Below are 27,422 nucleotides of genomic sequence, written 5' to 3'. Positions count from 1 at the left end.
TGGCAAACTTGAATTTCCTTTTCTGCTGTTATATGGCTGAAACAGTATTGAAGTATGGAGAATTTCTGAGGTGTTTCAAAGAAAACACTAATTTCCTTTGCATTCAGCATGTGACTATGTCAAAAATCTTGATGCATGAATGTGTATTGCAGAGTTGCAGACAATCTCTCTCTCTCTCTCTTTCTCTCTCCCTCTCTCTCTCTTTCTCTCTCCAGCTTCCTGCAGTTTTCTTGGCAAGATTTTTTGGAAGTGGTTTGCCATTGCTTCCTTCCTAGGGCTGAGAGAGAGTGACTGGCCCAAGGCCACCCAGCTGACTTTGTGCCTAAGGCAGGACTAAAACTCACAGTCTTCTGGTTTCTTGTCTGATGCCTTAATATTAGGAAGGATGTAATAAGTTCAGTATAAATAACAAAAACAAATTTTGGCCTACATCTGGAGGCAGAGAGGGGCCAAGGAATATAAAAGTCAGCTGTCTCCTGGGATATATAATGACAGCAAAACAAAGAGAGAAAAACATGCTTTCATTCTTGGTAGAACAGGCCTCACATAGCCTGGTACCTGTAGGTTTAATGTCGTGTTTGATTCAATCTCTTATCAGTTAGTGTTATATGTAAGGTCATTATGGTTTATTCAGCAAACCATGGTTTATAAATAATTGGTTTATTCATTTATAGGCTAAATCATGATTTGTTTAACCAAGGCTTATTGAGAAAGTTTTGGGTGGGTGTGCATCTGATGTGCATCTGAGAAAAACATTTTTTGGCTATTATACTGTTTCAGTGCATGATTACAAGCAGCTTTCTCAGTGGGTACCCTGACTGAAAATCAAGCTATCGTAATTATTGCAAGCTGGAGGAAATTCTTTTAAAATAAGATTTGTTTAAAAAAAAAAAAAGGTTGTGTTAATTTTTATTATTTCCAACCCAAAGGTATGTTGGAAAGAAATTATGTAAAAGGGGTTGGGGTTCTGTTTGCAGGGTAACTCTCTGAAAACAGGAGAATGGGACCAAATTTATTGTGGCAGAAGAACCTAGCAAAAGACAAATTGGGTTTGAAAATGGACTGGATCCAGCTTAGGGCCTTGGAGAAAATAATTTCAGGGAAAAAGTCCTTTTCTCTCCTGGTGACATGACTCTGTTCAGAGGCCATGCAGCCTATTGTGTGCTTCCCAGTGCACACATACAAACACAACGGTAATAGGAGGGGAAAGCAGAAAGACACACACAGAGATGCAAGCTGTTACTGCAGCCTTTCTCAACCTTTTGACCCTGGAGGAACCCTTGAAATATTGTTCAGGCCTCAGGGAACCCCTGCACATTCAGGCTCAAATGTAGACCGGAAGTTACAAAATTATTATATTTGTTTCATGCGTGGGCCTGTATAAATGCATTAGCAGTGTTCTTAAACTAAAAATAAGGAATGAAACTTACCTCTTTAATGTGAAGTTGCCCAAATTTGAAATAACTTTTTAAATAAATGTGATCTCCCAGGGAACCCCCAGTGACCTCTCGTGGAACCCTAGGGTGCCACAGAACCCTGGTTGAGAAACCACACATTACATGAAGAAAACACCGAACTTTCCTATGGCCACTGCTGGTAAAGGGGTTGAAAAGAATTCCAGAAGTATGCTTGGCATGTTTTCTTTATCTGGTTTTCTTCACAGATATTTAAAAATGAAGCTAAATAGGCAAATCCTGATAAGTATCTCATAAATTCTGTCATATATCTTAAAACTGAAAACTGCTACAACATTCAGGGCAGGTAATCATCACAAAAACTATCTATGCCAATTAAAAAAAAAAAGTGTTCAAACAGTGAATTTTGAATTGTATTGATTCATCAAAAGCAGAAAGAAAAGATGCAGTTGTGCACATAGACTTCTTTCAAAGTTGATCTTGTCCGATTTCCCCCTCTTTCCAAACAGTGGGCCACGCTGCGAATTGAGAAGGGAATCCGAAAGCAACAGAAAGAAACAGCGAAGCCCTCTACTTCCAGGGGTAAGCTGCTTAGATTACAATTTAAAATTAAATACAACTGTATAACAATTATTGGAATTTGAAGGAATTGTCCTAAATGTTGGCTTAACATAGTATTTCTTTGTAGTTCAGAGAAATAAAGACCAAGGGCATATTACAGAATATTCAGTTCTGTAAATTGGAACCTCTAGTGCTATGCATTGTCCACCTTCAGTCCTGTAAATCTGAAAAAGTTAATAGCTCTTCTGACTTCAGTTGCCAGTGCAGGTACAGTACAGGTAGTCCTCGACTTATAACCACACTTGGGACAGGAACCTCCATCCCTAAGAGAGGCGGTCGTTAAGTGAGTTGCACTCAATTTTATGAACTTTTTGCCATGGCCATTAAGTGAATAACATGGTCGTTAAGTGAATCCGGCTTCTCCCATTGACTTTGCTTGTTGGAAGCTGGCTGGGAAGGCCGCAAATGGCGATCACGTGACCATGGGATGCTGTAAAAGTCATAAATACATGCTGGTTGCCAAGTATCTGGATTTTGATCATGTGACCACAGGGACACTGTGATGGTCCTGAGGTGAGGACTGGTCGTAAATCACTTTCCTTATAGGACTGTTGCAGGAGTAAAAGAGGAGGGTGAATGTTTGGGGAGGTGTGTCACCCTAAGCTCCCTGTTGAAATAGTGAGATAAAAACACAATTGTAAAGACTTAGGAGGAAGACAGATTCATATATTTTTATTTACTTCTCCATCACTTTGTCCTCAATACATAATTGCTTAACATTATTTCTTTTTATCCAGATGTTGAAACAGGGTTTTATCTTATGTCTTACCCAACACTTTAGACTTGCTGTGTGACTGAGAGGTAGGCCATAGTTCAAATGGAGAAAATAATTATGCTGTCCCAGGGCCAGTCCTGAAATGGGAGATTTTGTTGCGTGGAACAGAGTGAATGAGTGACAGTCCAAAAACTTCATTTCCAGCCCCGCTAACATAGAGCAGGAGGCAAAAATCCAGCACGCCCCAGCAATGAAAGAGCAGTACTGTAACAACAGCCTGGCATTGAAAAAGCAGTAACAACGAATTGCTAGGAATATGGGGGCTTTTCAGGACAGCCAATTCCAGATGCCTGAGAAGGGTGCCTGTAGGGTCAGCCATTAGCTTGCAAATCGTTGCAGGGGTGTTTTTTCCTCCTTATCTTCCTTCCCACCTGCTTAAATGTAGGGGATGAGTTGTTGCTTGTTACTTTCCTGGTATCTCTGTCTGCAACCTGTTCCAGTTCTCATTGTGAATTCTGTGACCCATGGGTAGTGACTCATCCTTCAGCAATGTCACTCACCTTCCGTAGCATATTGTCACAAGAAGCATCCACCTGGTTTGCATAATTTATCAGTGTTGGGTCAACTCAAACCAGATGTCAGAGATACAGCAACTGTTCTCTGAAGCCTCCGGGACAGCCTCTTTTGTGCATTCCCTGGGATTTGTCTTCTGTTAGAGGATTTCTGGCTGCCCTCTATGCAGGCAAAAATCCACTGGTCTTTCTGGTAGAGAAAGACAAAATATTCTTTAATAACATTAAAGGAAAACTTCATCTGCTAAATTTCCGGAATGGAAAAATACAGAAATTATAGTGTAATTGAAGCAAGTATAGTGTTGTTTTAGAGCAGTGTTTCTCAACCTCGGCAACTTTAAGATGTGTGGACTTCAACTCCCAGAATTCCCCAGCCAGCATGCTCTAGTGCAGTGTCTCTCAAGGTTGAGAGACACTGCACTAGAGAGTACAATGGTGCAGGACTTTGAGTTTGAAAGGAAGAAAGTGCAAGGTCAGGTGGGCACTCACAAAGCACTAAGGATAACGGGAAACCTATCATGATTCCTACACAATCCACAAGACTCCTTTTTCCTTCAAATCTGAAGGATTTGGTAGGATAAAACCCAACTAGAAATTCTTGGGTAAGTAAAGCTGACTTTCCCTCCGAACATGGCTGAGTGAACGATTAAGGATTAAGTTCTCCCTAAGCAGCTTTCTTCAAAGTTCCACAGTATGAGCTTTCAAATAATCAACTGCATAAACTGATAGAGCCAATGGGGGAAGGCACTAGCAAAGTTTCAGTCCCACATCGCTGTGTTGGACTTCTCAATGGTGATTACACAACACTCTTCCTACCAAGCACCGCAGTAAGTTTATTGGATCAGCACCTACAGTTATGCCATAAAGACACCAGGCAGTGATCCATAAATCAGAACAGGCAATTTGAGAATGCTGGCTGGGTAATTGTGGGAGTTGAAGTCCATGCATCTTAGTTGCCAAGGTTGAGAAACGCTGCTCTAATGGATAAGATTTTCAGTTTTTCCTGCAGTTGCTGTTCCCCTTGACAAATTATTGCAGAGGATTTTTTTTTTAAATGCTGTGTACAAACTCCTATTCAGTCGTTCCAAAACGTAACCATGGAGGGGAGGCAGAGATATATGTCTAACTCTTTTGAAGTTGATGGGAAAAGTCTGTAGAAAAACTAACTGTGTTCATTCTCCATGTAGTCAGGAACTACACGTGGATAGTGAATAGGCTTCCGTGTTGGAACCAGTTACTCCTCCAAATTCACTATTTCCAAAAGTTGGGAAAGGGCTCAGTATTAATGAAAATGACACCAGTTGTTCTCTGGACATGTGTTGTTGTTGTTGTTATTATGGACCTACTTCTGTCCAGCTTTGCTTTCTCACTCAGCTGTGTTCTCATTCTCTCTTCCTTATTCTGAAGTTATCATACAGAGGGATCAAACCACCATGGAGAAGGCAATTGCTGGCTTGCGCTGCGGTGACTTTGAGCTCTCAGATGTCTTTTATTTCTGTAAGAAGGGATTTGAAGCAATTGTAGAAGATGAGGTCACCCAAAGATTCACTTCAGAGGAGCTGGTTTCCTGGAACCTCCTCACCAGGACTAATGTCAACTTCCATTACATCAGTTTACGACTGACAGTGGTGTGGGTTATTGGAGTTTTTGTGCGCTATTGTTTATTGCTGCCTCTTCGGTAAGTTGAGTTTCTTGTATCATTGTAGGAAATGTCCCTATACAAATTGGACTGTTGGTCCACCAGTGTCTGCAGGAGGAGGGCAAGCATTCATGTATCATTGTGTCATCATGCAAACAACATGAATTAAGAAACAACAGATGCAAATTACGCCGTTACATTCATTTGTTTGATGATGTCATGATATACAGTACCTGACCTCATTGTGGCTTCTTGTGGATGCTCAAGTGTTGGCCCCTTTAATGTGGCATTCTCCACCTGCTCTGAAAGTAGGCATCCATGGTTTCATAGAGGACATACACAAAAGACATAGCTTCCATTCCAAAACCTGCCAAAATGTACCACCCCAGGGACCAAATGTTGCACAGTTTCTGATGCTTTGGATGTAGTTCATCCCAAAACACCACAAACTAATTCCTGATCTGGCAAATTTACTACAGGACCACCCTCAATTTGACTGAAACATCGTAATCTGAAGTAAAAGGGAATGTTCCATGTTCCTTGGACAGTTGCATTTTATACCTCCCTACCAGCAATGGTTAACACAATGTCAGCCTCCAGGCCATGTGCTTCTGTTGTCATATAGATCTATAGTTGTATGTGATTCAGGTGTGTGTAATTTGCCTTTTTCTCTGTGTTGCTCCGAATGGAATGAAAGAACACTGATATTAGGCAACATGCATTTATGTCAGTAGTGAGCAATCTAACCCACACTTTCATGTATAATACTTTTCACTCTCCAAAGGCGTCAGGGAACACGGTTGGTAACATAGTTATATTACTTTTCTGGAGGTGAATGGGTGCTTTCAAAAGAGAACTCTTTAAGAGGCTTAATAAAACTGTTTTGTCCCTAATTATTGGGGTAGGGGGAATGAAAAAAAAAGTACAGATAAAAACATGATTTTTGTCACCAGATTTCACAGTCATGACTTGAGAGAGCTCTGGGGAAGAAATGAATGCTGAGGGCCTCATATGGCTTGGGAGTTGACCAGTCTTGATGTGTGTAACCACAACAATTTGAGTCTCAGTGCATACTGGTGTTGGTAGATGGACACTTTTTTTTGTAGGGTTTTTAGAAAGAACCTACCAAAAATCCACAGCATTATGCTTCATCTTCCTTGTCATTGGCTGTATCCCTTTGAAGAAACCCATAAGCTGGAAAGTACAAGAAGTTGCCCCCATCCAGTTTCTAATACCTGCAGTTGCATGAATTTGTCAAATCTGATTTTAAGTCCATCAAAGCCAATTTCTTCATCATATCTTATTAAAGTGAATTATTGGGAGGAGAACTTTGTTTTTTTACTGTTGTTGTTTAAATTGGTATGCTGCCAAATCTGAAAGACTTATGGCAGCTTACAACAATATAAAAGCACAGTGAAAATGTTGATGTCAGATATTTCATTGCCCAGCTAGGGAACACCATCAATGTGAGTAAATGTGGGGTTTGTTGCCTGTTTATATATAGTAGCTTGCTAGGACCTAGTACCAAATAGACTAGCTAATAAATACTGTTTGATGGTGCACAGTCACTCTGCAAAGAGTCTCTGGAAACATATGGTCTTCACTGCGTTCCAGCAGGCCATCAACGAAGGGGTCAGCCTAACTTCTAAAGGGAGGCTGTTCCAAAATATGGGCACCATGATTGGAAAACAGCACCTTCTGACCATTCATCCAAGAAACCTGAATGTGTATCAATTTTATTAGATTATCTAGAATTCAGAAGGTGGTTGGTCCTGTTACCCCATCTGTTTTTCTCTAGCCAGAGCAATTTAGGGTTATTCCTTTCCATTTTTGACTATAGCAGTTCTTAGAGAAATGAACATAAATTAATAGAAGTCCAGCCATCTCTCTCTGCACTCTCACCTCCTTCCTTCCACTCCTTAAATTCTCCTTAATTTTCCTGTTAGCATGCAGTAGATAAGTGCAAACAAGTTTGGACTTTGCAGTCAGCCTGCTTAGATATTGCCTAATCCTGCTGCAGTTAAGAAGTGGTAGATTGAACTATATCTTTTGAGAGAGCAGATGGGGAAAATTATCACAGTCTCTTTCCTTCTCTCTTTTGCATACACAGGCACACACTTTCTGGAGGAAAATATCAAATCCACCTATTACTTGCAAAGAGTTTTCCACATAAGGAGTAGTTTGCAAAGCAAATGGTATAATGCCCAGGCATCTCAAGTATCTGTCAGTTCATTCCGGGTACGTTCTGGTGCATGGGATGTGGAAAACAATATGTTGGTTCTAATGAAGAGATTCTAGTTTGAACAGAACAGTGTGATCATGATGGGCATAAAACTGAGCATTGGTTACATTTGCAGCATACTGCCCCAAATGTACCAAGCCTGCATGTTGCCTAGCAGAATATTTTTTTTCCTCTGGATCACATTCATTCATAATGTTGCAGTTTTTCTAAATTCATCCAAGGTTTTTTTTCCATTGTCATCAGTTACTGGAATACAACATGCAGTTCCCACCAACTTCTAATTTTACACGTGCCCGCAACTATGTGGATGACACTACTTCATACTTCCTGAGATACATTTAGTCCTTTCATTCATAATTAAACCTACACCTACACTTCTTTGCCCATGTTCATTGATGCCATAGGATCAGATCATGTTCACAAAGATCTATTAGAACTGTTTCCTTTCCCTTAGTTTCACAAACCCATAACATGACTCTTTTTCTTTTCCTTCATTTCAGTAGTTAATTCATGCTCTTTACCATTTATTTATTTCTTGAGTTTATATTCCATGCAGTCCAAGACCCAAAGTGGCTTACAATGAAAATGAAAAACCACACCACAGAGTTAAAATAGAAATTATCATTACCAACAAGACATTTAGAAATGTATGAATGTGAAAGATACGGTTTATCGCACCTTTGAGAAAACTGAATATGAGAAAGAAAGTTGATTGACTATATGTTTGTGTAGAGAAAGTATATAATAAAGTTGATCAGCTTAAGTGGTAGAATGTTTTACATTATTATGGAGTTGAAAGTTGGCTGCTGAGTGTTGTAGGAATGGATGTGTTGGAAGTAGAGCATGTTTGAGAATAAATGGAATGCTTAACGAATGGTTCAGCACAGAGGAAGAAGTAAAACAAGATTGTGCGATGTCTCCTTGGTTTTTAAATATATTTATTGACAAACGAATAAGGAATGCTTGTGGTGGCATTAGAGTTGTGTCATTTGGAAATGTGAATGTGCATTTACTTTTATATGCAGATTATACAGATAATCCCAAATTATTTGCAGCCTGTCTTAAAATTCTTGGATGAATTTGGAAAAACTAGCATTCTGAATCTTAAATTGTACTGATATAGCAAGGAAGAAGAACCTGAAAGTTAATGTATCAAAGACAAGCTAATTGTGTTTGACAGAGAAAATGAATGATTGCAAGTTGCTGTAAGTGGGGAAAAAGCTAGAATAAACAGATGAATCTGTTTACTCTGGTGAAATGTTACTAAAGATGGGAACACAGAGAAGTGTCAAGATAAGCAAACCCAGATAGAAAGGCAGTAGGTAGCACATGTTGCAAGGAATGAATGTTTTTGTTGAAAGTAAAAATGGCTATGTCTGAAATGTGGCTCTGCCATTTTATTATATGAAGTAAGTATTGGGTATGTTGAGAAAAACAAAAGCAAAGTTGTATGTAATGGAAATGGAGAGCTTAAGAAGTGTGCATGGCAAAAGAAGAAGAGAGAATGAGAAGGTGCTGAGCGAATATGGGTTGATTGCAAGAGTGAGTATCAAAAATGTGTGCTGAGGTGGTTTGCGCAGATAGGGAGAATGAATGAATTTTGAATTGTAAAACAGTTCGATGAAGGAAGAGTGAATGGGTTGAGAGAAGGAAAAAGATCAAAAATGTCATGATTGGATGGTGATAATGAGATCCTCATAGAGAGGTGAGAAGAATAAAAAATAATCATGTATGTTTATTTGTAATTTAGATGTACAGGCTGCCCAACTCACAGCAACTCTAGGTGACATACAGATTAAAAACAACACCCCAATATGTTGAACTGATTTTTTTTTTTTTTAAAAGGTGACTATAGCCAGAAGGAACAAACATATCATAGATATACCAAACATAATCCAGTGGAAGTGGACACACACTCTGATCTAACCCAGAGTCTGGAGGAAAAGCCAAGTCTTCAAGCCGTGTTTAAAGATAGCAGGGTGGGGCTATTTGAATCGCCAGAAGGGGTGCTGTTCCAGAGGTCAGGCACCATGACAGAGAAGTCATGCTTCCTAGCCCCCACAGAGGTAGGGCTTAATAGATAGGACCTGGACCATGCCTGCTGTGTTGGATCTCACAGGATGGGCAGAAACAGTGGGAGAATGTAATGGTATGTGGGAATGACCTTGGGAGACAGGAGGAAGAGCTGCAGAGTAGGCAGCAGTTAGATAAGAGGCAGCTGAGCCTGCAGAAGGAATGGGGCCATGGCAAACATCTCAAAATGGACCCTTCCTAGTTTCTTGGGCTGTAAAGGCGAGGAGGGAGGAATGTACCTTCAGACTTGAAAGAGTCTGTTAATATAACCTTACAATAAAGATAGAGTTGGTACTTCTGGGTGTGCTTTTGCCTGGATTACCTCGCAAGGCTGACAAAGAAAGTCCCTCAGATAGGCAGGCCTCATGCTACGATGGGCTATATAGATGACAAACATCATCTTGAATTGTACCCAGAAGCTCACTAGTAACTAGTGCAGCTCACAAAACAAAGTATACAATGTATGAATCAGTGGATGTGATGGAAGCAAGGATAGTTTGCAAGGAGAGGACCTCATACCTTTAAAATCTTTCAGCTTACTGTTTCTTTTCTGTGTTTTGCATAATGCTGCTTACTCCAAAAGGGAACAATGTGATGAGTGTGTACTGTATGTATATTGCCCGTAGTCAAAAATCCTACAGTATTTTCTGGCACTTCATGCCTACTTCACCCTTCTTCGTTTATAGATCATCCTTCACTAATTTAGCCAGCTTCTATCTCCGCTGAACACATTCAAGGAACACAGTTGAAACACCGTTAGGGAAATTGTTACAACTTCTGCTGGTGTATTTATGCTACCGCTAACACTTTTGCAGATATGCCATGCCTGTTTGCAAGTACACGTTTTAAACATTGGCACATTCCTAGTATTTGCGTCAGCATCCTGTCGTTTGGGGAGCTTGTATTTTCAAAATGCAAACATTGTGGTTATAAAGTTTAGATTGCATAATTTCCATTGAGAATCATGAAAAAGCATTAGTATTACGATTTCTAAGCTTTTTAATGGCTTGTCAGGTACTGAGAAGGGTGCTTGAATAAACTGGCTTTCTCCAAATGGTGCAGAACAAGCTTGAAGCAAAAACAACCATTGATTTAGATCACTGATTCTCAAACATTATGGTCTCAGGACCCTTTACGTTTTTAAAAATGATTGAAGACCCCAAAGAGCTTTGTTTATATGGGTGATATCTATTGATATTTACTGTATTAGAAATTAAAACTGGGAAATTTTAAAATATTTGACTTTTCAGACCTCTTGAAACTCCACACTTTGAGAACCGCTGATTTAGATGATACACCTAATATTAGGGTTTTCCGGATGCCCATTCAAAAAAACCTTTTTGGGTGCATCCCTTTGACTAGCTGAGCACCCTCTGCTCAGCAAGCAGTTCAAAGCAAGCAAAGTTGTATCCAAAATAATAATTAAAAATAGGGTGGTAATGAGACTAAATGAAATTAAAGAATGTTAAAAAAGTTTTGTAGGTGTTGCCCAGTTTCTTACGACAGTCTCAGTAGGATGCTATTATTGCTTCCTGGGGTCTTGGAATAATCCTGAATAATTGCCCTGAAACCTGGTGTTCATAGAAAGACAAGAGAGCCAGTCTGGAGTAGTGGTTAAGGCATCAGGCTAGAAACTGGGAGACCGTGAGTTCTAGTCCTGCCTTAGGCCCAAAGCCAACTGGGTGACTTTGGGCCAGTTACTCTCTCTTAGCCCTGGGAAGAAGGAGGCCATGGCAAACTACTTCCAAAAAGCCTTGTCAGGAAAACTGCAGGGACTTGTCCAGGCAATTGCCAGGAGCCAACACTGACTTGGAGGCATGAAAAGAAAAAAGAAAGACAAACGATCTATGTCCACAAGCTTAATTTTAAATGCTCTTTACCAGACTCCTTGATGAACGTGCTCAGCTATACAGGTAGTCCTCACTTAACATCCATTTGTATAGCAATGGTTAGGCCTTACGACAGTGCTGAAAAAACCAACTTGCAGCTGGTCCTTGCACTTATGACCGTCGCAGCATCCCACAGTCATGTGATCACCATTTTCGACCTTCCCAGCCAGCTTCTGGCAAGCAAAATCAATGGGGAACCGTGAGATTTACTTAACGACCATATGGTTTGCTTAATGACTGTGGTGATCTGCTTAACCACCACCACAAAAAGGTTGTAAAATTGGGTCAAATTTGCTTAATGACTGCTTTGCTTAGCAACCAAAATGCCTATCCCAATTGTGGTCATTAAGTGAGGACTACCTGTAACTGGATAGGGGACCTCCAAAAATCCTGATGTAGCTTATTTTCAATTCCGTTGTGGAAGAAAAACACAGTGTGATGTAATAAACATGTTGTTATAATATATTTATATATTATTATATAATAAGAGATCAGGAGGCCTCTCAAAAAAAGCATTACTAGAAAGGGACTCCTGTTGCCAAAGCAGAGGATCTGCTGATCTCAAATGAATAATGGGTAATACATTTTGACTTTTTGTTTTTCAGAATTACCTTAGCGACCATTGGGATAATGTCCATCATTGTGGGGACTACCCTGGTAGGACAGCTGCCAAATGGAGAGTAAGTGCATCTGCTTTTTGTTCATAAAATAAACTGGAATAAGGGTCATAAAACTGAGTATTGGCAGTTTGAGGAACTTCCTTGCTATGGAGTGAGCATTACTGCGACTGTGCAAAATCTATTCTCTCTCAGAAATGTTAAAACGTAGTATTAACAGTGCTTTCAAAATACACTCTGAAGGGCCATGCAGAACCCTGAACTGAGATGGAAGAAGAGTTAAACAATGGAGGGTGGGATTTGGAAATGTGTTGCATGTTGCTGAGGTTTTTGAAAGATAAACTCTTCTGGAGGTGGATGGTGGTGGAGGTAGAAGAGTGAATATCAGAAGCAGGAATTTATTGGGGTCATGGGGGAGCCAATACTGGAGTTACAGCTGGATCCTGAAGTGGATAGGAAGCAAGTATAAGGATCTTAAGGCATTGCGTGATCAGGGATGAGGAAGCACAGTGCTGGATCAGCATGAGATGATCAAGTGAAAACCATGGAAGATCACGGAAGAGAACTGCTATAATATAGGTGAGAGGTGACGTGAGTATGGGCAAGATTTTTTGCTAAAGGGGCTGTTGTTATAGTATGGTACAGCAAGGGAGATTGTCCTTTTTTTATGCACTCTTGCGCCTTCAGAAACTATATTTCTGAATTTATTTATTAAAGCATTTATATTGCTGCCCAACTCAGAGAACATGAGTAACATATGAAAAGGAAAAAGAAAGAAAAAGCATAGTCAACCAATAAAGGTGGTCCTTCTTAACAACAGTAATTGGGACCAAAAATTCTGTTGCTAAGCAACACGGTTGTAAAGCATGATGTCATGTGACTGTGCCATTTAGCGACGGCAGTTCTGGCACTTCCAGTTGCCATCATTAAGTGAATTCCACATGCGTCGTTAAGTGAGGACCTTAACTTCCTGATAGCTTCCCCATTGTTTTTGCTTATGGGAAGCCAGCAGGGAAGGTCACCAATCACAATGACGTGACTGTGGGATGCTGCAATGGTTGGAAATGTGGGCCAATTACTGAGCACCAGAATCACGATTATGTGACCACAGGGGCACTGTGACACCTGGAACTTTGAGGACTGGTCATAAGTCATTCAGTGCCGTCTAATGTTAAATGGTTGCTGAATGAGTGGTCGTTAAGTGAGGACTACCTGTACAAGACAACCGATTATGTTTTAGTAAGATTTTTATCTCTCTGTGTGTGCCTTCAAGTCAACCATTGACTCTTGGTGACAAGCCCCTGCAGTTTTCTGGCAAGATTTTGGAAGCAGTTTGCCCTTGCCTGCTTCTTAAGGCTGAGAGAAAGTGGGTGGCCCAGAGTTACCCAGCTGGCTTCGTGCCTAAGGTGGGACTAGAACTCCCATGTCTCCCAGTCTCTAGCCTGATCCTTTAACCACTACACCAGACTGGCTCTCTTTAGTAAGTTAAGACTTACTAAAAGAATAAAATTGCAATCAGAACTGAACTCTCCTATAACTCATCGAATAGGGAAGTCTCTTCAAAACGAGCCCAACACCCAGGGAAAGAGCCAGGTCTTAACCATCTTTCTAAGTGAGACTGTATGTCGGGAGTGGGTGGTGGGTGGGGCAGATCATTCCAAATTTGGAAAACAAATCACCCAGAAACAGGCATGATAGCCTAACACATTTTGGGCGGCCGGGGCAGGGGACAGAAAACAATACGAACAGCGTTTTAAGAAAGGTGCGAAGCTTTGTTGTAGGCTTTATATCCTAAAAAAGAAAATAGTGACAAGACATAGGGATTCTGCTCAGAAGGGTGGACAGAAACATGAGGGTCTGTAAGGAAAAGGGGAGCAAGAAAACCAAGTGCTTGGAGAAAAGAGAAGTTCTGTCATGGGCAAACTTGAGTTGGAGATGACAACAAAAGCAGCCAAAGAAAGCAATCCACAAGGCATTTGGAAAGAAGGGAGTGATATTACATTTATGTATGTATGTATGTATGTATGTATGTATGTATGTATGTATTTAGGATTCTTTCAGGCCTGGGCTGCCATTCAGCTTATTGAACATTTGATGCATCCCAGCTCCTCCCTTGTTATTTAGATGGTAAACTTGATTTGTGGTCTGGAGAATCAACTGATGATATTTCCAAACCTGTTCCACTTGATTTTCTCTTTTGCAGAACCAAAGACTGGCTGAGTGATCTTGTCCATCTCACCTGCTGTCGAATCCTTGTCAGGTCACTCTCTGGAAGTATTCGTTACCACAACAGGTGAGGGAAATCAATGATGTCTTTTTAAGTGCTGTAATTAGCCAGGCTCTCCTACCATGCTGGAGAGTAAGCCCAGCCAATGCATCATGCAAACTGGATTGGATTACCATAGCTGAGGGATCCTGTTTTCTCATCCTCTTGCCCATCCCTACGCCACATTTCTCCTTAACAGACTACCTTCTGTTATTTGAAGAAGGGTTGCGTGTTCCATATTTGTTTATAAGAATATCGAAAAAACAGCCATCCTCACTTGTCCTCTGTAAGAGTGCATGTACTTTGTCATCTTGTGATGGAATGTCTCCCCGAGGAGAGGGGTGATGTGATGGATCATAGAGCTGAAGAAGGAGGGAGTATGTTCCAGGCAGATAAGCGTTCTCACAGCATTGAGAGCCTTGACAAAGAAAGCTAGACTGGCCCTGCCCAAGAGTCCCAGTGGTATTTTTCCCTTTAGACCAGTTAGGATACCTTTTGTCTGGCAAGATTTCTGTATATGGTAGGAATAATAAAGAAACTAGAGTGTAACTTCAACTCAGCGTGGTTCTTGCCAGTTCTCCTGACACATCTTGAGGTTCTCCCACTTCATTCTGTTTCTGTGTAGGTAGGTCCTAAGGTAGTGGTAGGCAATGTGTGGTCATTCAGAGAAACTGGAATTCAAATTCTCATCAGTTCTGGCCAATGGTGAATGATGATGATGAGATTAGTGACCTCTGGGCTGCATGCTATCTCCTTTTCCACCATGAGATTGCACTTCTGAAATTTGGGCAAGGCAATTTAAACCTAATTTTTAATTATTATTATTAATTAGATTTATTATGGCCACCCATTCCAAAAGTCTCAGGACAGCTTACAGCATCAGTGTACAATTAAAACAATTAACAATATAAACAACAGCACAAGGATTTCCCAACAAGAAAAAAAGCAGCATGAACACCAAACTGCTATGCCGTACGATTTAAAAAAAAAACCCTCCCAGATTAAAAAGCATCCTTAACAATAAAAAAGCATGTCAGGGGCTCTGCAAACACACTAATCCCAGTCCTGGGAAAAGAGCCAGGTCTTAAGAGCCTTCTGGGACCCCAGGAGAGTGGGCACCACACGTATCTCTGGGTGATTGCTTAAAAGTGGGAATGGGAACAGATTTTCTCTAGGAGGTCTTCCACTCCCATTCCCTCTCTTAAGCTCCACTAAAAAGAGCAGAACCCTTTTTCCCCCTTCTTCATCCAGTGATATCCCAGTGTCACCTGATGACCTCCTGAAGCCCTTCAGAAGATCAAGAGGCTGAGTTTGTGTCAGCCTTACTAGGTAGACCAGACAGGAAAGACGACCAGATGAGCTAATTCTACTTTATTATAAAACCACATTAACAGAATCTTGCAAGTCTGAAAGTACAGTTCTCCCACCTTCTCCTTTACAGCCCAAGAAACTAGGAAGGGTCCCTTCTGAGCCTCTTGCCCCATCTGTTATCCAGTTGTGGGCTATGCAGTCTCTTATCTGACTGTTCCCTTGGCAGCGTCTCTTTGCCCAGTCTCCCAAGGTCGTTCTCACATACCATTATAGTTGTGACCACCTTTCAAATGTGCCCCACTCCAATTTAGAGAGACATACTGATGGACTTGAAGGCTCATTGCTACCCTGCCTCCCCAGTCTCAGCAATGAGGATGACATGAGCGGGCAGAAGCTCTTTCTCCAAGTCAGTGCTTTCTCTGAGCCAAGTTTCATCTTCAGGACTTCATTTTTCCATACTGAGAGAGGCAGTGACTATCCACCTCTTTCTGCAAGGAAAAAGACAATCCTTCCTTTATGCAGAAAACAACTGAAAATGGGGTATGAGTCCTTGGAGAATTTCAGGATGGGACAAGATGTTCGCCTCTCTTCGCCATGTGACCTGGAAGTTCCCAGCTCCTGGAGCCTTTGTTTTTATTTTCACCTGAACTTACCCAGATGTCAAAATCCACTGAGGAGGAACATTTTCATGTTCTGTTGCTATGGATGTGGTGGTCTGAATCAAGGCCTTTTCAGTGTTGACACCCCCCCCCCCCTTCCTACTGCTTCCTGGTGCTAATTCCAGGATGCTCTGAGTGTCACATGGAGATTTTTAAAAATTTTCTCAGGCTTTCTGTAGAGAACTGGTTTAATCAAACTGCCATTAATGTTTGCCTCTGATATTATATTATTTAACATCACTTTTGGCTTAACTTTTTGAATTATTGTTTTCACCGCTAGAGTCTGGGAACCTTTGATGGTGAAAAGGAGGAAAAGGAAAAGGAAAATACTATATTCAAAATAGAAGCTCCATCAATAGCTGTTAATTAGAAAAGTTAAATGGCATTTTCCTCACTCTTTTAATTAACTTAAGCTTCCTGTGGAATATCTTTCTAGATGAAGCTTTGTGATAACTCAGCAGAGGAAGTTCTTAATTCTTTGGCTGTTCAAATGTTAAGGTCTGGAGGAAGTCAAAAAGATTGGTGTCCTCCAATGTTCCATCTCCATCCTGAAAACTCGTTTATTAAAAAACATCCTCATATATGTGACCAATGTGGCTTAAGAGGCAAAGCTTATGTGATGTACAGAATCTAGGCTTGTTTAGCGCACCATGTCCTAAACCCAAAGTCTTCCTAGTTTGCCCATGTCTTAACCTGGATTATACTGGAAAAAAGACCTCTGTAAAAAAGACTTACTATCCTTGAACTACTGCCCAAACAATGGGATGCTGTGCTTCGTAATAATAGGGATGCCCCAGTTGCATTAATTTCTTTTCCTGTTGATCTATTAGTCTTTGACATTCCTATGCATGTTGAAGTGGCACAGGTGTATAACCATCTGGCCACCTGCAGGTGACTCTCATGTGAAGCAACAGTGGAATGATGGTGGTGCCCATTCACTGATTCTATCTCAATAGTTGAGTATGGGGTGTTCACATAAATTTGTTACTTCTGTGCCTGTGGAGCACCCATTTCATACAGCATGCCAGGTGGTCTGCACGGTAGATTAAGGAAGAGAGGGGGAGTTAATTCCTCAGCAAGTGGTAGTTGGACCAAAAGAGACATTTGGTAGAACCTGTTGTTTACTACTTCATTGTAGGTATAAGCTAAAAGGTTGTTTTCTGTGGTGGCTCTATAGCTTTCAATATTCCTAGCAATGGACTGGGCTGTCTCAGAACTTGTCCTGAAAAACTCCCTCTTCACTGCTGCACTGAACTCACTAAACAACTTAATCAGAACTGCTTTCTTTAACAGTATATCTATTTACGGTGCGCCTACATCATAAAGGGAATTATATTCTGTATCTTCCCTTTGGTGCCTATCACTTGGTGGAGGTGTGTGTTTATCCATCTGTTGTTTGTTTGTTTATTTGTTGGCTTATATCTTGTCTTCCCTCTAGGAGTTTTAGGTGGCATACATAAACTTCCTCCTCCAATTTTTCCCCACAGCAACCGTTTCTCCAAAATAGGCTGGCCTGAGAGTGACTGGCCAAAATCACCAATGGGCTTCTGTACCTGAGGGTGGACTTGAACTTGGCTCTCCCCCGCAGTCCTAATCCAACACCTGAGTAGGGGGCAAACCCAATTCTTACTTTTCATACACAAATGTTATTTTTAATGGCTTCACAATTACTTGAAGCCAGTCGAACATTTGAGAGGCATCTCCGTTCTCATTTTTGCTGGAAGCTTGTTTTGCTGTGGCGTTTTTTAAAACTGAAATTTATTTATTTATTGTTCAAATGTCTATCCCCACCCATCTCCCCCTGAACAGGGGGACTCTTAAAAGTTTCTTAAAGAGTTTCTTAAAGAAACTCTTGAAGTTTCTTTAAGGTGAGGGCAGCCTGATGCCATTCAGATCTTTTGGACTGAAACTCCCATTATCCTTGGTGCTGGCTGGACTTACGGGAATTGTAACTCAAAGCATTGCTGGTTAGAATCCTGTTGTTTAAAGTTTCATAAAATTATTGATTGTAGGAGGTGGAAAAAAAACTTGGGGATCATCAAAGTCAACTCGTGTTTTGTCTTCAAATTTTTCTTTTCACAGGGAGAAGTATTAGAAACAGCCTGAAAACATGAAAAACGACACTTCTCTTTTTTAGTTTTATGTTGGCGATAGTGGTGGAATCCTCAAACGTAGAGGAATTAAGGGTATTATGGGGTGACTGTTCTACTACAACGTTGTGATGCACATGTACTGTAATTGCAGGGAGAACCGACCACAGAAGGGTGGAATTTGTGTAGCCAACCACACATCTCCGATAGATACTATCATCTTGACAAACGATGGCTGTTATGCAATGGTACGTCACAACATCTTGAGAATTGTGTAACTGCAAGAGCCAAAGGTTGCAAAAACCCCTTAATGGAAAATCAGTATCCCTTAGTCATTTCCTAGTTTCCAAGAACTGTGCGGAAGTTCTTGCTCTGAACTAAGCGCTTCCTTGGTGAAAAATGTGGGGAAAAGAGACTGATGCTTCAACAAATTACCCAGGCGCTATGCAGCAATGATATAAAATATACCACTTAGTGTTTTTACTCGCCAGCCCATTTAAGTAGAAATCCTTGACTCCCATTTATTTTATGTAGCATCCGTCAGCGGGTGTGGCAAGTCATTTCAGGCTGCCCTGAGTAGATCACAGCCTAACATTTTACATGAAAGAAGTAGTAGCCGCGGTGTGGGGAGTGTAGAGTTTAATTGTCCCTAAGAGCACTATATGTAAATCCTACGGATTCCATGATGGAAAGTGATGAGCGAATCAGTCAGTTCAGTTCCATGCCTCCCTTTCAGTCTCTCTGCCTTGCTTTTACTTGTAAGTAAATTAGCTTTGGGGATTTGGGGACACTTGTATGTGCAGAATCCCAATTTGCTTTCTGAATTTCAGCCCCACCTTTTTTAAAAACCACTTTTTCCTCCTTGCAAATGGTCTGCTGCGCTGAGTGGTGGTGTGGGGCTGCTCTGATGGGAAACGAAAGAAACCTTACATGCTGTCAAAGAATGAATCTCACATATGTGCAGCATGGCCAGAAAAAGAGTTGTTTTTGCCAAGCAAAGTAATGGCAGAGTATTCATACAGTTCAGCAACATGAAATCTTTTTGTTCAGTTCAATGCTATTAAATCATCATTCAATGAATAGTGAAATAACATGCTGTGAGACTTGGATCTGCACAACCCTTTTTGCAGTCCAGTGAAAAGTTATCATGTTTCAGCCACATGTTAGCTGGGTTCACAGTATCATGATTTATTGACTATATTACAATTGGCTGGATTCACACAACATGCTAAGTTGTAAGTCATATTTTACAAACCAAAATGGCTAGGTTTGCAAGCACACAACATACTAAGCCAAAAACAAACAAACCCACTTTATGTCTTAGCTTAACTAAGGTTTGTTTTAAGATCCATAATTGGCTAGGTTCCCATAAGGTGCTGAGCTATAAACTATAGATCAGTGTTTCTCAACCGTGGCAGCTTTAAGATGTGCAGACGTCAAGTCCCAGAATTCTGGGAGTTGACGTCCGCACATCTTAAAGTTGCCACGGTTGAGAAACCCTGCTATAGATTAAAGATCCCAAGAATTGGGGCCACAGAAGACACTGAACCAGAATGAAATGATACTACGTCCTGGTGCAATTCATAAACCTTATGTGGTAGCAGAGACACACAGAAGTAAGAGTCACTTAACAGGCCGAAGGGAGAAATGCCACTATGACCTCCTTTTTTCAGTTGTATCGCTTTCATCTTGGGAACCAGCTTGCCAATGCACCGGAGAAACATTTCTGTGGCAGAACGTTTGAAGGGGAGACACCAAGTATCCTCTTTTGTTCCTCACTTCGCTGCAGATGTCCCTGCTGCTTGCATTGGCCTCACAAGGGAAATGCATAACTAGAGTCCCACGTTTCCATCATAAAATCTTAATTTGAAACCAGCTTTGTTTACGAAAAGAGAAGACTGGTAACCTGGAACTGTTGTTGTTGTTATCCTGCCATACACCCCCCCCCCCCACACACACACGTGTCAACTCAAGATGGTGAACATACCTAATACTCCTGTCTCCTATTTTTCAGATGAGGCAGCTCCAAATATCTTGGCTGTCCCCAAATTGGGTCCCTTGGTAATTGGTATAAAGCTTGCCGTTGGGGAAAAAAGAGCTGACAGATGTTAAGTACTGCAGCTGTACTTCTTAAGGAATTGAAAGAACTTGTTTTATTTAATTGCTTTTTTCCCCTCCCAGGTTGGACAGGTTCATGGGGGGTTAATGGGTGTCATTCAAAGAGCCACAGTCAAGGCCTCTCCCCATGTCTGGTTTGAGCGTTCTGAAATGAAAGATCGCCATCTAGTGACAAAAAGGTAAAATGTTTCTCTCTCTTCCCCCCCCCCCCCGCGCTTTTTTTTTCTTTTTTTACAAAAAGCTTATTCTCTAGCAGTGCTGCGGGTTAAACCGCTGAGCTGCTGAGCTTGCTGATCGGAAGGTCGGCGGTTCGAATCTGCATGACGGGGTGAGCTCCCGTTGCTAGTCCCAGCTCCTGCCAACCTAGCAGTTCGAAAACATGCAAATGTGAGTAGATTAATAGGTACCGCTTCGGCAGGCAGGTAATGGTGTTCTGTTCAGTCATGCCGGCCACATGACCACGGAAGTGTCTACGGACAAATGCCGGCTCTTCGGCTTTGAAACAGAGATGAGCACTGCCCCCTAGAGTCGGACACGACTGGACTTAATGTCAAGGGAAACCTTTACCTATTCTCTAGCTCTTGAGTTAAGGCTGCATATTTTATTTTACTCTGCACTCTCCACCTAGAGTCATAATGGTGTTGGGGGGCTTATAAATTTAATATAATAAAACAGAAATAAATAAAATATTTGTGAACCTTGGCGCACTTAGCAGTTTATAGGTTATCCTGCTAATCAGTTAAACTCAGAAAATGTTGCTCTCAGGAAGTCCAATGAATGTCAGGTTAGGAAGTACAGGTGAGACTGGCCGTTTTGAAATGCTAACAAAATGAATGGATTTTTCATCCTGTGTCATGGCTAAACAGCAGCCTTGACTCTCTTCCCTCTGCCTCTGACATTGTTGTAATGGCTAGTTCTCATCAGGGATATACTTCAGAAACTATATTAATCCACCAAATGCAGGATTTTATGTAGGGTTTTGTTTAGCTTGCATTCTCTCTGTGTGTCTAGTTCAGCCTTTCTCAACCTTTTGTCCCTGGAGGAATCTTTGAAATGTTTTTCAGGCCTTGGGGAATCCCTGCACATTCAGGCTCAAATACAGGCCAGAAGGTGCAAAATTATTATATTTGTTTCATGGGTAGGCCTGTATATATGCATGAACGGTGTTCTTAAACTAAAAATGAAGAATGAAACTTACCTCTTGAATGTGAAGTTGCCCGAATTTGAAATAAGTTTTTAAATAAATTATGATCTCCCGGGGAACTCCTACTGAAACCCTAGGGTGCCATGGAACCCTGGTTGAGCAACCCTGCTCTATCTTGTATGGAAATTGAAAGGCAGAAAGAAGAAATTGGAGTTGGCTGGGATCTCTGATTCTGAGGCAAAGGAAAATCTTACTTGCATCATTCATTCAGATACTACTAGGAAAATTAATGTTAAGGAAAGGGGTTTTGCTGTGTTTCAGACCACATCCAGGTACTCTGCAGAAAAATCTCAGTTGCAGTTTCTTTATATACAACAGCTATTCTTATAAAAATTTATTTCTGTAATGTATTATTCTCCAAAAGATGGCCAGAAGACAGGAAATTAATCAAATAGGACCATGGAACTAGGTTATGGAATGCATCCCTTCCTTTGCTTTAAGGGGGCACAGGGAAGTTTAACTGGCATCGATGGAGCCTTGTAAACCTGGTCAGGAGGTTTTGGACTACACTTCCCATCAACACAGCCATCTTAACAGGATATGTGGTTCAAAGCATTGGCAAGTACTAAGAGAAGGAAGTACGAAGCGAAGAAAGTGGCACGTTTACAGCAGTTTGATTTTGGGTGTGTCCTAAAAAAATGGGCCTTTTGCCTCAACTTGGCTGAGCATCTCCTTCCTGTCACTGAAACTTTTACTGTTGCCTCCTCTAAAACCTGAACAAACCCTCTGATATTGTAAGATGATTCAATTATGAAAGTCTCTCCTGTATTCTGAGGGAATGCCTGAAATATTTCTCCATTTCTTTTAGACTAAGGGAACACATTGCTAACAAGGACAAATTGCCCATCCTAATTTTTCCGGAAGGTAAAATCCACAAACCAGAATGTACATTTGTACTCAAGCTGTTTCTTTGTGGTTGTTTATGATCAAGGCTGGGTGAATTGTTTCTTCCTTCACGTGCACTGAAACCTTGTGAGATCACTTTTGCTTTGGGGAAACAAAAGGTTAGGGGAGGAATATTTGCAACTTTTTAGAGCAAGGAAATTAGATTAACTTCTTAAGATTCAGTTTAAGCTTACCCTAAAACCAGGATAGTTGGACTTGTTTATCTTTTATCTTTGACAGAAAGGAACAAAAAAAAATGGATATCAATTACGAGGAAATAATTCAGCATCCCAGTAGTATTATATTTGGTGTTGTGATTGGTGTCCCTTGACTGGATATTAGCACAAGTTCAATTTAGAACAGCCTTTCTCCACCTTGCGACCCTGGAGGAACCCTTGAAATACTTTTCAGGCCTCGGGGAATCTCTGCACATTCAGGCTCAAATATACAGTAGGCCACAAGTTACAAGATTATTATGTTTGTTTCATGTGTAGGCCTGTATATATGCATTAAAAGTGTTCTTAAACTAAAAATAAGAAATGAAACTTACCTCTTTTATGTGAAATTGCCTGAATTTGAAATAATTTTTAAAATACTGATCTCCCAGGGAACCCCTAGTGACCTCTCGTGGAACCCTAGGGTGCCACGGAACCCTGGTTGAGAAACCCTGGTTTAGAAGTTCAGCTGGAGGTGTAGAGAATTTCAAACTAGGTAGAGGAGAGGAATACAAGTGCATGCAACCCAGTTCCTCCCTCCCTCCCTCCCTTTCTTTCATTCATTCCCTGACCTCCACAAATTCAGTCAGTGGTCCAAAGGAAAATTGTATTTGTGTTTGCTTGAACTCCATTCTGCATGATCCAGAATCTCAGAGAAACAGGGTCTCAGGATCTATCTATCTATCTATCTATCTATCTATCTATCTATCTATCTATCTATCTAATCTATCTAATCTATCTAATCTATCTATCTTTGACTGGAAGCACATGTTCATCTCTTTCTCTCTTTTTTTTGGTCCAGGCACTTGCATAAACAACACTTCAGTTATGATGTTCAAAAAGGGAAGCTTTGAAATAGGAGCCACCATCTATCCTGTAGCAATCAAGGTATGTGTAGAGGATAAGGAAGATGGCCTTGGTGGAAATATGCAAGCTCTGTTGCCAAGGTGTGACAAGGCATAAAACATTTTTAAAGTCCAGAATGTCCAGATAATGTTCAGAAGTGGCTCAGACAGTAACCGCCCTAATTCACTGAACTACAGGGGAGAGGAGGAGGAGGAACAACAGCACAATCAGACCTGCAAGATTCTGTTATTATAGCCAGTCTCAGTAAAAGTAGTCTTAGCCTTCCTGTGGAGTTGATTTCTTGGTTTGGTCTACCTAGTGGAGCTGACAGTATGTGAATAGAAAGATTTCTAATGATGTCAAGAGCCTGGTGAAAGCTAGGCCAGCCTTGTCCAAGTAGGCCCTCTCCAGATACCTTGGATATCCACTCCTACCATCTATTGGAAGCATGGGGGTTACAGTTTGGCAACATCCGAAGTGCCTCAAGTTGTCCACTCCTGCCCCAGTCCACAATCTACTGATTGTCAGCCAATGTTTTTTTTAATCTGAATCAAAATTGGGAGGAATACCTTACCTTCAGTGCAAATTGAATTGAATACAAATTTATTGTGAACTGCCCAGAGTCGCTGTTTGAGCGAGATGGGTAGTGACTAAATTTGAAATATAAATAAATAGCTAGCTAGCTAGCTAGCTAATTTTGGGAGGAGGTGAGCTGCTGAGTGGAAAACAAGGCCAAAACAGTGACTCATGCAATAGGCAGCCTTTCTGGAATGGGAGCAATTTTGTTTGCCTTCCAGCATGTGGAATAATTAATATCATCATGCAATGCATGGGTAACTTCCCATCCTCGTCAAAGAAAAGGCAAGAGCACTGAGTCTTTCACACCCTGCTTCTAAACTTCTCAGAAGTTGTTGCATTTGGTAGGACCCTGGTCCGATCCAGCTTTTAGGTTGCATTCTCTTGGCTGCAGCAGCTACTCGCTTATTTCTCAAGCGCACAGGTTGGAAGTTTCTGCTGTGGTTGTCATGTGCCAGTGGACCTGTTCTGAAACAGCTTCTTGTGTGATGGCTTTGGGCATGCAAATGACTCTCCAGGGTCTCCTTTCTGTTGCAGTATGACCCGCAATTTGGCGATGCCTTCTGGAACAGCAGCAAGCATAACATTGTGAGTTACCTCCTGCGGATCATGACTAGCTGGGCCATTGTGTGCCACGTGTGGTACCTGCCACCAGTGACAAGAGAGGTATGTCCCATTCATCTTATTGACGCTTTTGGAGGGCCACTACAACTTCTGAGGCTGACCCATCCAAAAACTTCTCTGCTTTCTGAGCTGTTTCCTCCTGGCTACAGAATTACCTTTTTGCGATCACATCAATGACTGGATCATATCTTCTTTTGTTCATTTATATACAGGAAGGAGAAGATGCTGTTCAATTTGCCAACAGGGTGAAGTCTGCTGTTGCTCGCCAAGGAGGCCTTACTGAATTACCCTGGTGAGAAAAAAGATTCTGCTGTGAATTGGAAAGCAAATGAGCTTTGGAGGAGTTTTTCCCTTATCCTGGGTTGAACAGCACTTTTAAAAAGGTGTTTTTGATCTTGGGGCATTCTGGTGATGATAATTACATCAGTAGAAGGATGGGGTGAAACATTTTCATCCAACCCCCATCATTTGGGGGTTTGGCTGGAATTATGAGTGTTAGAAATTTAGAAAGGGATGTGTTCTGCTCTGCAGATATATAATATATACATACCTAACCTTATTTTGGCCTAACAAGCAATATTTGTGAATCATAGATTAGAACAGCAAACGTGTCCACTGCATCTGAAGTAGTCTGAATAAGGCATTTAATTTTTTAAGTGAAATTTACCATATTAGGCATGACTACGATTTGCATCATTCTACAAATGATGCAAATTATACCATTTGCATAATGATGTCATTATTCAAACACTAAATTGATATCAAAGATGCAATTCCATATTTATTGGACATTTGAGAAAAACAGATAGCTCCTCCTGATTGTATGGTTGGGTAAATCAGGATTTCACTGTACATTCTTTCTGTTGCCGTGGTGGAGAATGCAGGTGATTAGAGATATATGCTAGATTACATAGCCAATTCTTGTGGTCTTCAGAAGAAAATTCAATCTTTTGATAGGCTAATGTATATCCTGCTTATTGGATACTGCTTGGGTATGTATTGGCATTTTTTCTAGATTGCATTTCAGCCTTTAAGATCTTCCAGGGTAGTTTATAATTATATCAAGCACTTTAAATCTTAAAGGCACCCAGAACCAATGACTTACAACCAATAAAAAAAGAGAAGTTGTTTTTTTTTACCAGTAAACAAGCTATGCAAGATAAAAATGGGTTTACTGCCTACCTAAATTGATCAGGAATGGGATCAGTCTAATTTAGGGAATGTAACAGTTGGGTGATGTCATAAAAAGGTCCTCCCTTGGCTTCCCACCAGATGAGCTTTCCATGATAATTAGATATGGAGTAAAATTTCAAATGTGGGCTGTAACTTATAAGCAAGTTCATATACAGTAGAAGAACTTTGACTTAATCCTAGAACAAGGAAGAACCTAGCACATCAGTATGACAAGCGTACTAGAAAGCTATCTTTTGCGGTAGTTGCAGTTACTGAACACTCTTCAGTGGTAGCCTTGCATCAAACAAATAGCAGTAGGCCAGCATGGAGGTGACCAACATGGAGATGACCATCATCGTAGCTAGACCTGCCTTCTTCATGAAGTAGTGAAACCAACCAAACCTTCTTATAGCGTATTGGGTAGATAACTGTATTTCATAGATTTCTCTTTTTGTTCTTTTAAGGGATGGAGGCTTGAAGAGAGGCAAAGTGAAGGAAACTTTTAAAGAAGAGGAACAGAAAAACTATAGCAAGATGATAATAGGAAATGGAACCTCATCAAGTGGGTCAGAAGATGGGCTGAACTCTCTCTGCTCAGATTAATGCCCGATCACTGTCAAAAAGGGTGGATTTTTTCCCCATGTAGAAAATAAATCATAAAGCTCCAAGTGTGCGCAGTGGAAAAAAACATTTTTCTTGCTTTTCTGCTGCTCACCCAGTGAATTCCACTTTCAGTGTCTGGAGAACTAGCTTGAAGCAAAATAAAAAATCCCAGTAGTTAAAATGGGTTGCAATTCTTGCCCAAAGGGAATGTATATAAAAATAATAAAAATCAAGTTATTTAATTGTACAAATAATGGTTCTATCATTTAAGTGATTAGAGAATATTTGAACAAATAGTCCTCCCTGGTTGCACTGGGCTGCTGTGTATATGTTTGAATAGATGGTCTGACATTTTCAAAGTCGTTTTGCTGAATGTGTTTTTGTTACTGTTACTGTTAATAAAATGTTTGAGGAAAGGAATAAATGGTAGGAATAATTAAGGGTGTCGTTAGAAGTTGAGGTGAGAAACTTATAATTCCCTCCCCTGTTGCTGTTTTTCGAAAGTGTGAAAACTGTCTGGAAGAATTTACAATTTTAGAATTGTAAACTTAAATTTTAGAATTTACTTCTAAAACTGTCTGGAAGAATTTACAATTCTTTGTTTCTCATCTTGCCTGAAAAGGAAACACAGTGGGTTTAAAAGCTCCAGCCTGCAGGTCTGTCTGCTCCCTTGAAAATAAAATACTAAAAGATGGATGGAATATATATACATACATGCAATATCAGGCAAAAGAAATATGGAACACGATGCGTTTCTTTCCTGGACTGTGTTGGCAGCCTGTATATGTATTTGTCACTCACTGTATGAGAAATATGACATGTTGCCTTACTGTACATTGAAATAAATTCTATATTTCTAACTAGGCAGTAACTTTTTCCTTTCCTAGGATTGAGTTTATGTACCTGTACAGAAGGGGGAAACACTGATGGCTTACATCCAGCGGCATCCATGGAGGTCAATCAAACAAGACAAGATGGCAGCCACATCAGCGGGATCAAAGCCCCACTCCCTTTATACGCACACAATGCACAAGGAACCGATTTCAGTTGCCTGCTGTGGCTGCCATCT

At 40.7% G+C, this 27,422-nt stretch overlaps 1 protein-coding gene across 1 annotated transcript in view; it reads left to right on the top strand.

The window, feature by feature from the left end:
* Positions 1–27,216, top strand: part of GPAT3 (glycerol-3-phosphate acyltransferase 3) — a 41,985-nt gene extending 14,769 nt beyond the window's left edge. Inside the window, exons 2-12 of the mRNA XM_063310687.1 lie at positions 1,925–1,997; positions 4,731–5,001; positions 11,772–11,846; positions 13,987–14,076; positions 18,264–18,357; positions 20,291–20,406; positions 22,240–22,295; positions 23,334–23,419; positions 24,491–24,619; positions 24,790–24,869; positions 26,215–27,216. Of these exons, the coding sequence (XP_063166757.1) occupies positions 1,925–1,997; positions 4,731–5,001; positions 11,772–11,846; positions 13,987–14,076; positions 18,264–18,357; positions 20,291–20,406; positions 22,240–22,295; positions 23,334–23,419; positions 24,491–24,619; positions 24,790–24,869; positions 26,215–26,353 (1,209 nt within the window). The 3' untranslated portion in view covers positions 26,354–27,216. The remainder of the gene's footprint in view (positions 1–1,924; positions 1,998–4,730; positions 5,002–11,771; positions 11,847–13,986; positions 14,077–18,263; positions 18,358–20,290; positions 20,407–22,239; positions 22,296–23,333; positions 23,420–24,490; positions 24,620–24,789; positions 24,870–26,214) is intronic.
* Positions 27,217–27,422: the final 206 nt, after the last annotated feature.

Source organism: Candoia aspera, chromosome 8 (assembly GCF_035149785.1).
Source record: "Candoia aspera isolate rCanAsp1 chromosome 8, rCanAsp1.hap2, whole genome shotgun sequence".
Taxonomy (NCBI): Eukaryota; Metazoa; Chordata; class Lepidosauria; order Squamata; family Boidae; genus Candoia; species Candoia aspera.
This window is presented reverse-complemented; position numbering and strand designations above follow the sequence as displayed.